The 13,736-nt window shown below is 41.5% G+C and overlaps 1 protein-coding gene across 3 annotated transcripts in view; it reads left to right on the forward strand.

The window, feature by feature from the left end:
• The window catches only part of Prmt7 (protein arginine methyltransferase 7), a 42,440-nt gene that overhangs the window by 16,146 nt on the left and 12,558 nt on the right, over window positions 1–13,736 (forward strand). For all 3 annotated transcript variants that reach the window (XM_016005383.3, XM_006986845.4, XM_076572090.1), the window contains exons 5-8: window positions 1,726–1,834; window positions 5,440–5,552; window positions 10,116–10,357; window positions 10,542–10,722. In XM_016005383.3, the coding sequence (XP_015860869.1) occupies window positions 1,726–1,834; window positions 5,440–5,552; window positions 10,116–10,357; window positions 10,542–10,722 (645 nt within the window). The remainder of the gene's footprint in view (window positions 1–1,725; window positions 1,835–5,439; window positions 5,553–10,115; window positions 10,358–10,541; window positions 10,723–13,736) is intronic.

A 13,736-nucleotide genomic window follows, 5' to 3' on the forward strand; every position in this document is an offset into this window, starting at 1 on the left:
AAGTCTGTATGTAGACCACACTGGCTTCAAACTCACAGAGATCCTCCTGCCTCTGCTTCCTGAGTGCCGGCATAGGCTCATCTTTTACAGAAACTGATATGAGCTGGGCGTGGTGTTGCATACCTTTAGTCCCAGCACTGGGAGGTGGAACAGAAGCAGGCAGAGCTCTTTGAGTTCCAGGCCATACTGGTCTACATAGCAAGTTCCAGGACAGCTATGATTATGTAGAGACCCTGTCTCAAAAAAAAATCAAAATGAGGCTGGGCCGTGGTAGCGCACACCTTTAATCCCAGCAGTTGGGAGGCAGAGACAGGAGAATCTCTGTGAGTTTGAGGACAGCCTGGTCTACAAATTGAGTTCTAGGACAGCTAGGGCTGTTACGCAGAGAAATCGTGTTTTGAAAAACAAACAAACAAAAGATATGCTTTTCTTTGTCATGTAAAAACCCAAATCATGTTCATGGTAGGAAATACAGAAAAAGATTTAGGAAAAAATGAAAATCTTCCATCATTTATTTTGTTTTCCCTTTTTATTTATGAGCGTTTCTGTGTTTTATGGGTTAGAGCTGTGACATCCAGACTAGGCAGGTTGAAAAGCCCCTAGAGGGGCTAGTGAAGGGCTCAGGGATGACTTCTGAAGGGAAGACTTTGTGCTTCCCTGTGGGTTGTGTTTGTGTTAGACACTAGGGTCTTGTGTGGCCAGGCTGGCCTCAAACTAACTTACTGTGTAGCTAGGCAGGCCTTGAACTCCCAATCCTACCTACACTTCCCAAGTGCTGGGATTATCACCATACTCAGCCTCCAGTTGGATTTGATTTGGTAGATGGGATAGGAAAGGTTCAGGCTTGCCTATGAATGTTGGGGAGGATCATGTGGGTTAAGAAAGGGGGTATGGCTGGGTGGTGGTGGTGGTGGTGGTGGTGGTGGTGGTGGTGGTGGTGGTGGTGGTGGTGGTGGTGGTGGTGGTGGTGGTGGTGGTGGTGCACGCCTTTAATCCCAGCACTTGGGAGGCAGGCGGATCTCTGTGAGTTCAAGGCCAGCCTGGTCTACAGAGCGAGATCCAGTACAGGCTCCAAAACTACACTGAGAAACCCTGTCTCGAAAAAACCAAAAAGAAAAAAGAAAGGGGGTATGACTGGGAGAGTAAAGTGCTCTACTTTGTTTCATAAGGAAATACAGACTGTGCTTTTAGTCTGGGTCAGTTCTGAAAATGAAGGTGGTCTCGCCATACTTTAGCTGTCTTTCTTATCTCTGGAGACTAAAGCACATTTTTCCAGGTCTGTGGAACAGCTCTCTCTGCTCTTAGCATATTTAGTAAGGGCAACATATTTAGTAAGGGCAGTGACACCTAATGACCCTATTAAGTGGGACGTTGTAAACAGTACCTTGAATTTAAACTTATTTTTGTGCAGGTGGGGGCAATTGAGACAGGGTTTCACTATAGCTCAGGCTTTCCTCTAACTCATGATGATTCTCCTGCCTTACCATCTTGTATTCTGGGATTAGACACAAGCTAACCACACCTGGCTGAATTTCATCCTTTGATGTTCATTATCACATATTTGGAGACTAAAACATTTTTAGCATCAAATTATGGGACCAGAGTCAGGTACTGTCTTGCTAGCTATGAGTCCCTGAGCGATAAGTGGGTTTTTTGTTTCATTTTAGTACGTTGCTCATTTCCCCTCCCTGTTATCTCTCCTCTCACCCCTTCTCTGGCTTACAGGTTTTTAAGCCTATGGCTGATGCTGCTGTGAAGATTGTGGAGAAAAATGGCTTCAGTGATAAGATTAAAGTTATTAACAAGCATTCCACTGAGGTGACAGTTGGACCAGGTGAGGGGTGTTCCTCCTGTGTGAGGACCTTTGTGTGAAAAGTAGAGCTAATGAAATGTCACAGCAGTCACACACAGCAAAGAAACTTTTTGCTTTAAGCAAACTTAACAGTAGTAAGAAAAGTCTTTATAGTCAGGAGTTTGAACTTAGAAAATTCTACATGCTCTTTGAAACTTGGAGAACACAGCTAAAACATTTGGGGAAGGGGAAAGACAAGCTTTTCTTTATGGCCATTACCACTTTTTTTTTTTTTTGTTTTTTTTTTTGTTTTTTCGAGACAGGGTTTCTCTGTGTAGCTTTGTGCCTTTTCTGGAGCTCACTTGGTAGCCCAGGCTGGCCTCGAACTCACAGAGATCCGCCTGGCTCTGCCTCCCGAGTGCTGGGATTAAAGGCGTGTGCCACCACTGCCCGGCCATTACCACTTTTTAAGATGCAGTATTTTAGGATTGAAGGATCTACTTATTTTAAGTTTAATTTTGCCATTATCATCATCAGGATCTAATATAGTCCAGGCTGGTATTGAATTCACTTTGTAGATGAGGTTGGCCTTGGTCCTCCTGGGTACTGGAATAACAGGCAGATCAACAGATCACCATACCTGGATTTTTTTTTCTCACATTAAAAAAAATTACTTTGAGGATAGGGATGTAGCCATTGGTAGAGTACCTGTCTTGGGTATGTAAGGCCCTGGGTTTGATCCCTAAGACCCTAAAGCTAGGAGGTGTGGACAATCCCAAACATTTGGAAAGCTGAGGCAGAAAGAAGATCGTAGGTTTCAAGTCAGCCTGAACTACATAGCAAGGCTGTTTCTAAAAACAACCCAAATATAGGGCTGAAGAGATGGCTCAAAGGTTAAGAGCACTGTTCAGTTCCCAGCACCCATGTGGTGGTTCACAATGACCCATAACTCTGGTTCCAGGGCATTCCGTGCCCTCTCCTGACCTCAGTGGGCACAAAGCACGTATACCATGCACAGGCATATATGCAGGCAAAGCATTCAAACGTAAAGTGATTATATTTAATTCTAACTTTTAAAAATAATTTATTTTTTTTATGTGCATTATTCTATGTATGTCTATGTGAAGGTGTCAGATCTTGGAGTTACAGTTGTTAGCTGCCATGTGGGTGCTGGGAATTGAACCAGATCCTCTGGAAGAGCAGTCAGTGTTCTTAACCACTTAGCTATCTCTCCAGCCCCTTAATCTAATTTAAAAAAAAAAAAATCTGTGTGTGTGTGTGTGTGTGTGTGTGTGTGTGTGTGTGTGTATTTGTGTGTATTGTGGTGTTGTATGTGTTGTGTACATATGTATGTGTTTACATGTGTATGTATAAACACAACACACAGTTTAGGCTGGCCTCAAACAAACTCCTAACTATAAAGATTCTTTTAGCCAGGGAAATGGTAATCCCAGCACTCAGAAGGCAGAGGCAGGTGAATCTCTGAATTCTTCAGTGCTGGGGTTAAAGGTTTGCACCACCACACCAGGCCCAACAAAGAAATAAAAGCTCACTTGAGGAACCCGCACCCTCTTTTCTCTTCATTTTTTGAGACAGGGTTTCCTGGAACTCACTCTGTAGCCCAGGCTGGCCTCGAACTCACAGAGATCCACCTGCCTCTGCCTCCTGAGTGCTGGGATTAAGGATGTGCGCCACCACCACCCGGCCTCTTTTCTTTTCTTACACACCATTCTCTCTCTTTCAACACTTGTTTGTTTTGTTTTAAAAGATAGGGTTTCTCTGTGTAGCTCTAGCTGTCCTGGAACTCACTCTGTAGACCAGGCTGGCTTTGAACTCACAGAGATCTACCTGCCTCTCCCTCTTGATTAAACTGCCCTATACTAGTTCCCCATCTTAAAGGTTGGCTTGGCAAGGTTTTTATTTTATTGGGACAGAGTCTCTTTATGTAACCCAGGCTAGCCTCAAATACATTGGCCTCCTGCTTCTGCCTCCCAGGTGGTGGGACTACAGGTGTGCACTGCCATATCCTGCCACAAGTGATCTCCTCATTACTACATTAGAAGTCTTCTGTTTCCCTGCTCTAGATGCCACAGTGTTGGTGCTTCTGCATTCCATCCTTCCTGAAACTTTCCAGTTCCTGGTCATGTTTCCTAATATTAGTTCTCCTTTTTCACTTCTTTTGTTTTTGTTTTTTGAGAAAGGATCTGTTCTGTAGGCCTGGCTAGCCTGGTACTTACTAGGAATGGCCTATTGAATGTTAGGATTAGGCATATACCTTTGTTAATTTATTACTTTCCTTCTTATTCCAAATGTGAGTTCCCCAAGGGTCTGTTCGGAGGTCTTAAAATTAGTATCTCAGTTTGGAGCCTGTTCCTTAGATGGATTACCCTGAGTATGTGTGGCAACAGTTGTTCAGCTGTCCATTGCATTCATGTGATAAATTAGGACACACCTAATATAACTGCCTTTCTTCAGGCTCCTGTACACCACCCTCTCATAAATTCACACTAACTTGATAATACTAGGCTCTAAGAAGTATTTATTAAAATTCACTGGATCATAAAGCTTCGTTTTTTTTGTTTTTTTTTTTTTTTTTTAACGAAGCAAACTTGGATGGTAAATCATTTCAAGTCTCATCACCTTAAAATTTATTTTAGGAGGTAGAATTGGCAAGGTTTTTTGGTGATTGACAGGGGAGAATCAAGAATTCAGCTGGTGTTTGCTGACTCCTCTTACTGGTTGTAAGGCGTTGTTGTAGTCATTGAGATATGGTGAATAGGACAGTCCTAGACTTGACAAATGATGCCACTTTGTGTGCTGTGTGACAGGTGCTGTTCACTAAGGCAGAGGCTAGTGGGTGGGTGGTAGTGCAGTGGGATGGATCAAGGTGGGGACAGTGTGTTGCAGCTTGAATTTAACGTATTAAAGACAATGGACACTTTCTAAGCCAAGAGATGGAGTTTGCTCTTAACTTCCATTTACTTACACTTAACTTCCACTTTACTGATGTTTAAGTAAAATGGGTACATGGAGCCCATGTGTGTGTCATAGGAGAGGTACTTTGCTAACCCTCCCCGTTTTACAGTTAAGTACCTGATTTGATGGTAAGAACCCAGGCTCCAGGCTAGAAAGTGGTGTCCTGACAAGGTCTACAAGATTCCAGGACTCCTTGCACTGCACTTAACTCTAACCCACTTTAACACATCTCCTTTTCAGTGTCAGCTGTGAAATTTGTCCTCTGTGTAGGGAAGATGAGTGGGCTTTGTCTAATGTAATTCATCAGCTGTTAGAAATGTTTACAGTTAATTCTCCATGATAAATAGCTCTTTCCAAGGTCTATTGGCTCATTAAAAATAATAATTGTAGCAGTATATTATGTTTTAGAGGTTTAGAAAACAGTTGACCAAAGAACTCCTCAAAACCCAGAAGAGGGTGTCAGATATCTTGGAGCTGGAGTTAACAGGGGTTCTGAGCTGCCTGATAAGGGTGCTGGGAACGGAGCTTGGGTCTTCTGCAAGAGCAGCACATGCTATTACCATTGAGTCATTTCTCTAGCCCCTTCTTTTTGATGTGGTGTCTTTAACGTATTTGTCATAAATATATTTTCTAGTCTGGGCACGTTTCTGACTCTATTCACTTGTTTTCAGATGGTGACTTGCCATGTCGTGCTAACATCCTGGTCACAGAGCTGTTTGACACGGAACTGATTGGGGAGGGAGCACTGCCCTCTTATGAGCATGCACATAGGCATCTTGTGCAGGTAAGAGGCTCAGAGCCTTCAGGAGCTATGATTGAAGCCATTGTACACAGTCACTGCTACACCATGCTCCGTACAGCCCTTCAGAATCTCTCCATATACCCTGGGCTTCCCTTCAGTTCCTGGCCGGCATCTAGCTCAGGTGGCAGTAGTGAGGAGGTAGAGAAACTTTTGTTTAAATTCTGAGCTGTGAAAATTCTCTTCACTGCTGGGTTTCCAGGGCCTGGTGATGGACACAGAATGAAAGGATGAATGAGGTAGGAGGATCATTAGACAAGGAGGTAGAACCACAGCCAGCTAGGTGAGGGGGACCCTGCAGGTGTCCATGCAGGTAGTGATCTGTGAAGGGATGGGAGTGCTTCTGCCTTACTCAGCAGCTTCCCACTCAAATGAAAACCACTTCCCTTCATTCTGTTTTCTTTAGGGAAACTGGACCCCATGGGCATGGTACAAATCAGTGGAGGATGTAGGTACATGAATATTTCTTCCAGTACACATATACAGACAAACATACACAACACAGACACTGCATATAAAGTTACACCCATGCTTGTGAACATCCATGCTCCCATAGATTCCCTGACATTCATAAGCAGGACAGATAGTTATATCTGTATTTCAGGGAAATTGCCCTTTTCAGTTTCGAAATGCTTTTTGTATCCCAACAGGGAAACTTCCCCTCCCTTAGGACTGAGACTGCAGAGGCTACCTCCTCACTATTGAGGTCTTTGGTGATATCCAGAGAAAAAGACCTCTCACTCTGGGACTTGAAGACATCCTATTCTCCCTCTGTACTAAACAGAATCTGTAGAGCTAATTTGTTACTGACAACTGAGCTTACTGCATATTGACATCTTGTGAGTTCTCTCCAAGAGCAAATCATGTATTTCAGTGAACTGAACAGCTGCTATCCACAAGTTTGCCAGCTTTTGGTCTTATCTGCCCTCACACAATAGACAACTACCCTGACAAAAGTAGATGCCTCTCCTCTGTGATCCCTGCACACCTGGGTCAACTTGGGATTTTTTTTGAGGGCTGTGTCTGTATGGGGATTCCACCATAGAACAATCTTCGTTCTTCGTTCTTTGTTTAAACTTTGAGAGGGCAGGTAGTAGGTGTCCTACATCTATTACATATATAACACAGCCAGTAATTCTACACCTTTTGAAGATTGGCTTCGTCTCCAGGCAGCAAACACAGAGTGCATGCTCGTTCACCATTTCATGGGCTTTCTGAACCCTACCCCCATCTAGATTACAGTTAGACCCTGTGCAACCCATTCTTCCATCTGTGATCAGGGAGTATCTCGACAAGGAGGACTGCCTAGACTCGGAACAGGGTGGCTAGAAGGCTTTCTCAACCTTGATCCTGACAGTTCTCCAGGGGATCATGACCAAGGTGGAATGAAGTGCCACCATATTAAAAAAAAGCTGTTACAGGATGTGGGTTTGTAACATAAGGCACAAAGGGAGTAAAACCTGGACACATGAAAATCTTCCTGTTTGACTGGGTTTAAGCAGCATTCTGTCCCTGCATGGTGGTCTCTGCTTCTGGTCATTTTCACCATGAGGAAAGACTCAGATTCTGCCACTTGATGCTACACATCCACTAGCTATATGTGATGCCCAGTCTGTATACTACACTGCAGTGCTCACAACACTTTGTATTAGTGATAGGGATGAGGTTCTTTTGCAGAAACATTGTCTGACAAGTACAAAGAAGACAGGAAGGAAAGAAAGAAGGAAGGGAGGGAGAAAGAGAAAGATGAAACAAAAGAGGCAGAAGGAATAATAAAAGATAAAGGATGGGACGTGTGTAGGGAGGCAGGTAGGTTGGGAAGAAGAAGCAATGGAGAAAGGATGAAATGAAGGAAGGACAGCTAACCAAGAAGGTTGTATTTCTTAAGGGTGTATATTCTTTATATATATATATATATATATATATATATATATATATATATATATATATATATATACATATATATACACACACACATATATGTATGTATATATAACATTTTTTGCATTATACCTCTAATTATGATGTCATATTTACATTGATGTCATACCCTTCTAATTTCGATATCTATTTACGTCGATGATGTCATGTTCCAACATTCATGATGTCATAGTCTTCCAATTGTAATGTCATGCCAGTCCATTTATGGTGTCATAACTTTCCAATTGTGATGCCATATATTGACACTGATGAAGTATACCCTCCCAATTATGTCATAATTCCAACCATGATGTCATGCCATTGCATTGATTACATCATACTATGAATTGTGATGTCATAAATTTATGCTTATGCTGTCATATCTTTCTGTTATGATGTCATAGTCATCCAATTATGGTGTCATGTCATATTTGTGGTGTCATACCTTTCCAATTATATATTTACATTGATGATGTCATATCCTGACAATAATGGTATCATAGCCTTCCAATTATGCTCATATATTTATAATGATGATATTATAATCATTATGATATCATGCCATTATGATATCATATCATACCCTCCTAATTATGATGTCATATTTACATCAAATGTCATATTCTTTTAATTATGATGTCATACCTTCTACTCATGGTCCCATACCCTTCTGACTATGGTGTCATATGTTCACATTGATGATGTCATATCCTTCCAAGCATGATGTGACATTCTTCACATTATTTATTTATTTTTTAAAGACTTATTTATTATGTATACAGTGTTCTGCCTGCATGTATCCCTGCAGGCCAGAAGAGGGAACCAGATCTCATTACAGATAGATGGTTGTGAGCCACCATGTGGTTGCTAGGAATTGAACTCAGAACCTTTGGAAGAACAGCCAGTGCTCTTAACCTCTGAGCCATCTCTCCAGCCCCCATTTTTCACATTATAATATGCATTTCCTACTTATAGTGTAATAACTTTCCAATTATGATATATATTTACATTGATGATATCATATGACAATTTAATATAATTTTCAAATAATGATGTCATATATTTACATTGATATCATATCCTATCTAAAATGATATAGTCTTTCAATTATGATGTCATATATTTACATTGATGATGCTATATCCTTCCATTTATGATGTCATATCCTTTTAATCATGATGACTTCCCATTATTCAGAGTCTAATGCCAGGCGGTTCATTGTCAGCATTATTTAAAACATGACAGTTTGGGGAAAAGTTTTTTTTTTTTCCCCAGTAATCATTCCCATTCCAAGTTTCCAGGTAACAAATTATTCCAATTCCAGGTGCACAATAAAACTTAAGAAACTCCTTTGCAAAGTACATGTGACCATGAGGATAGGTTCTATAGCTAAAATCTAATGTGGTCTCTAATGATAGCATAAAGGTCAGCAGGCTATAAAATACATGTGACATCTCCCCTAAGGATGGGTTCTGTTAAAGATAAAGGAGGGAGGGAGAGTCTGGGATAAACATTCTGGAGAATTTAGGTAAGGTCTGCCTCTAGAGCAAAAGGGGGATGCAATCTGCCTCCTCAAATAACAGAAAGATCACCAGGTCATTAACAATAGCCACTCTCAGCCTTCTGAGCAAGAAAACAGGTATTTTATCTCCTCCATTAAGGAGAGGCCCCTGTGTATTTAACATTCCTGGTTCCCTAGTAATCTGTGGGTAAAAAGACTTTTGTACCCCCGACAGGTAGGGAGAATGATGAGCAGTGCTGGATAAACCCAGCAGGCCAGTCAGATGAGGATGGGCAGCTGTACATTGGGATTTTGTCCTGGTGTGCTAGGCAGGGGTTTTACTGAAGGTCATTCTGAGGCTAAAATGGCTACTTGTCAGGAAGACTCTTGTAGGTCTATGTGGTAGTTCATGTCAATAAGGTTTTTTTTTTTTTTTTTTTTTTTTTTGAAATATTTAATAATTCTAGGTAACTAGGAACTCAGCTTAAAACATCTTAGCACTCAAGGCCGAGGCAAGAAGACTGTAAGGTTAACCTAGACTATATAACAAGACATTGTCATTAAAAATAATGATCATTTTAGCCATGATGTACTTTCTTAAGACATAGGGCAGGAAACAGTTCACTCTTCTGACATGAGGAAGGTGTCTAAAGTTACTAAATCAACCAAATATTTGTAGCAAGTCATTTTCTATACTGCTGGCCAGCTCCCAAATAATGACATGGAGACTTATTAATTATGAAAGCTCGGCCTATAGCTTAGGCTTGTTCCTAACTAGCTCTTATAACTTAAATTAACCCATAATTTTTAATCTACATTCAGTAGCATGGCTTGATATCTCAGTTCTCTGTACTGCCCACTCTCCTTCCTCCCAGCTGGCTGGCAACTCTGCCTTTCTTCTTCCCAGAGTCCTGTCTGTCCCTGGAAGTCCCCAACCTCTTTGTACTTAGCTATTGGCCATTCACCTCTTTACTAAACCAATCAGAAGGCACCTTGGCAAAGACACAGCTTTACAGTATAAACAAATATTCTGCAACAAATATTAAAGCCTTTGGTGAGTGTGAGTCACTGTAGATGAGGTACCTGACTTACTGTTATTGTTGTTGTTTGTTTTGATATAAACTTAGGAAAATTGTGAAGCAGTACCTCACAAAGCAACTGTCTATGCCCAGCTGGTGGAGTCCAGAAGGATGTGGTCATGGAACAAGCTTTTTCCTGTCCATGTTCAGACTAGTCTCGGAGAGCAGGTCATTGTCCCTCCCTCAGAATTGGAGAAGTGTCCTGGTGCACCTTCAGTCTATGACATTCAGCTGAACCAGGTGTCATTGGCTGACTTCACCGCCCTCAGTGATGTGCTGCCAATGTTCAGGTACTGTGGAACCTCCCTGGGTGGCAGTGTTTTGAGACATTTGATCAGATTTCTTCTTTTATGGAATGGAAACCTACCTGAATCCTCTCCACATCAGTACCAGTGTTGGTCAGGTCTCTGTAGAAGTTTAATAGTGGAGTGTGTGAGTTAAATTATGCCTCAGTTCCTGAATATTCTTCCACAGCGTGGACTTCAGCAAGCAAGTCAGTAGCTCGCCAGCCTGCCATAGCAGGCGGTTTGTACCCCTGGCGTCTGGCCAAGCACAGGTGGTTCTGTCCTGGTGGGACATTGAAATGGACCCTGAGGGGAAGATCAGATGTACCATGGCACCCTTTTGGGCACAGACAGACCCACAGGAACTTCAGGTAAGAGTCAGGAGCTGAGCACATTTCATGTAAGTCAGGAAACTTCTATTTTTGTTTCTGTTTACCCCAGATCACTTCATCAGTCAAGGGCAAAGAAGCAGTTTTCTTTTGGGAAAACACACATGCATACACACACAAGCACAAGGGACTAGGGATATAACTCAGTGATAGAGCACTTTCCTAGCATGTACGAATCCCTATACTACATCCCTAACACCACACAGAAAAATAATAATAAAAAATAAAAATTAGAAAGCACTCCAGGCGGTGGTGGTGCACGTCTTTAATCCCAGCACTCAGAGGCTGAGGCAGGAGCATCTCTGTGAATTCAAGGCCAACCTGGTCCACAAAATAAATCCCAGGACAGTTAGGGCTGTTATATTGAGAAACCCTGTCTCAAAAAGCAAAAATAACAGCCTGCCAGTGAGTAGTAGACTTCTCCTCTGCAGATGAGTTCATGGTTGACACCAGTGGCCATAGTGAACAACAGAAGTCTTAGTGAATTAGTTCTCCTATTCTCCTTTTCCTGGCATAGTCCCTCACCTCACCACCTTCTGCCATAATTGATCTAGGGTGCTCAGGTCAACTTGGAATGGAGAACTACTATAACCTCACTTCCTTTGGTTCAAAATCCACCTTCTCCAGCTCAGGGAAAAGGAGCAGAGGAAGTACAGATTATTATTCAGCATATAAGTTTTTACCTTTAAACTGCTATGAAATAAAAGAAAACAACATAAATGAACTGCAGTGAAATACTGTCTTTACCTGTAAGTAAATAAAATTCAGAAAGTTTGGTGACCCACTATTGGTCAAGTTTCAGTATAAACTGTCAGAACATTCATGGAACACTGCATAGCTCAGTCCAACCTGGTAGAAAGTGATAGATGTTGGAGCCCTGGCTTAAGTCACACATGCAAAGTGACTCACATGTTGGATAATCATATCTTTAATTTAATAAAGAAAGAACAACAGAAAGACCACCTGTAAGGACTCAAGTCATCCTGTGTCTTTTAGTGAACAAGGTCACTCCACGCAGAGTAGTCAATGTTTATGTATTGTATTAATTTTTCTTGGATTATGAGGATTAGACCAGTGGTTCTCAAACTTTCTTATACTGTGACCCCTTAATACAGTTCTGGTGACATCAACCATAAAATTATTTTCATTGCTATTTCATAACTAATTTTGCTGCTGTTACGAATTATAATGTAAATATCTGCTATGCAGCCGGTCTTCGGCAGCCCCCGTGAAAGGGTTGTTCAACCTCCAGGTTGAGAACCTGGATTAGACATTTGGCCTCACATGTGCCAGGCAGGCACACCACCACTGCATTACAGATGTTCCTAAGTGCCTTAAGTACTCCTTCATTTTAGTCAGGGTCCTACTGTGAACTCAAGGCAATCCTCCTGTCTCAGTCTCTCATTCCTGCTGTTAGAAGCATGTGTCACCACCTGCAGTTGCCAGGCCTCCTTTTGCTTTTGTTTGTTTGCTTGAGACAGTCTCATATAGTCCATGCTGGCCTCAGACATACCTGTGTAGCCAACCTTGAACTCTAATCCTCCTGCTTCCACCTTCTGGTTCTGGGATTACAGATTATATATCATTGTGGCCGGCTTCTTCATTTTACTTTTTGAGACAGGATCATACTAAATTGACCAGGTTGGCCTTGAACATTAGATCTTACTGCCTCAGCCTCCTTAGTAGCTGGGAATACAGACCTGCACCATTTGACTTAGCTACCTGGTATGTTTTCTTCTTGAATATGATGTTGACTCAAGGAGAAATATATATGTAGTAGCTCCCATGCTCTGGGTCCTGATTTACTGCCTAGGCCAATGGCTCTTGCTGCTGTGGGGCTGCTGTTACTAGCCAGACCTGTGAGCTCCTCAGTCTACCTCTGGGTTTTTAATCCCCAGTCAGAATCACTGTAAATCATGTTTCACACTTTAGAATATTCTAGTTCTTAAAAACAAAAACAACAACAACAGAAAACTCCATTTAATTCAAAAGAGTAAGCCAAACAACTTTTCTCTGCTGAACTTTTGGGTGTGTGTGATATAATGTGGTGTGTGTATGAGTTTGGTGTATGTAGTGTATGTATTTGTTAGTGTTGATAAATGCATATGTGCCTGTAGGTGGGCCTGTGCATGTATATATGGAGGCCAGAGGTCACCATCCATCTTTATGTTTTAGGCAAGGTCTCTCCCTGAGCCTGAAACATTGATTTGGCTAGGCCACTCAGGATGCATCTGTCTCTGCCCTCTCCCCCAAGTTGTATTATAGACACTCAGCTTTTCAGCTTTTTACATGGGTGCTGGCCTTTCATACTCAGGACCTCATGCCGTCCAGCAGTCACTTGACTGATTAAGTCATCTTCCCTGGCTCCATTTTTCCCAACTTTTGTTTTGAACAATTGTAGAATCACAAGGTGAAATTGGACACTTTTACTTCAATTTACTAATTGTTAATATTTTCCACACTTGCAGTATGTATCTTTCTTTCCTCTCTCACTGTACACACAGTTTCTGCTTAATCATTTGATAATAAGTTACAAACACCTGACTCTTGACTCTTAAATATTTCTAAGAATAAAAGTTTCTTCATAAGCAAAATATCATCATCACAACTAAGAAAATTAACAGTATACTGTTTCATAGCATCTAACAGTGTTCAAAATAAAATTTCCTTAATTGTCTGCAAATGTCTTTGATAACTTTTGTTTTCCTAGTCTAGGATCCGGTTAGATATTATGTATTCTATTTGGCCTTTCTGTGTTTTGAAGCCACTTAAAGACAAAAGGAAATTCCGTATATATAGTAAAGCCTTGGAATATGTCCCAAGAGGCTCTTAGAGGAGAATTTCCCCCAGACTACTAGGTCAGCCTTGGTCGTGAGCCAGAGAATTTTTCTTTCAAATGAAAGATGGTTTATCGTCCAACCGATGAAGGAAAGAGCATTGGCACTTGTGCTGACTAGTTTTGTGTCAACTTGACACAGGCTAGAGTTGTCTGAAAA

Source organism: Peromyscus maniculatus, chromosome 5, assembly GCF_049852395.1.
Source record: "Peromyscus maniculatus bairdii isolate BWxNUB_F1_BW_parent chromosome 5, HU_Pman_BW_mat_3.1, whole genome shotgun sequence".
Lineage (NCBI taxonomy): Eukaryota > Metazoa > Chordata > Mammalia > Rodentia > Cricetidae > Peromyscus > Peromyscus maniculatus.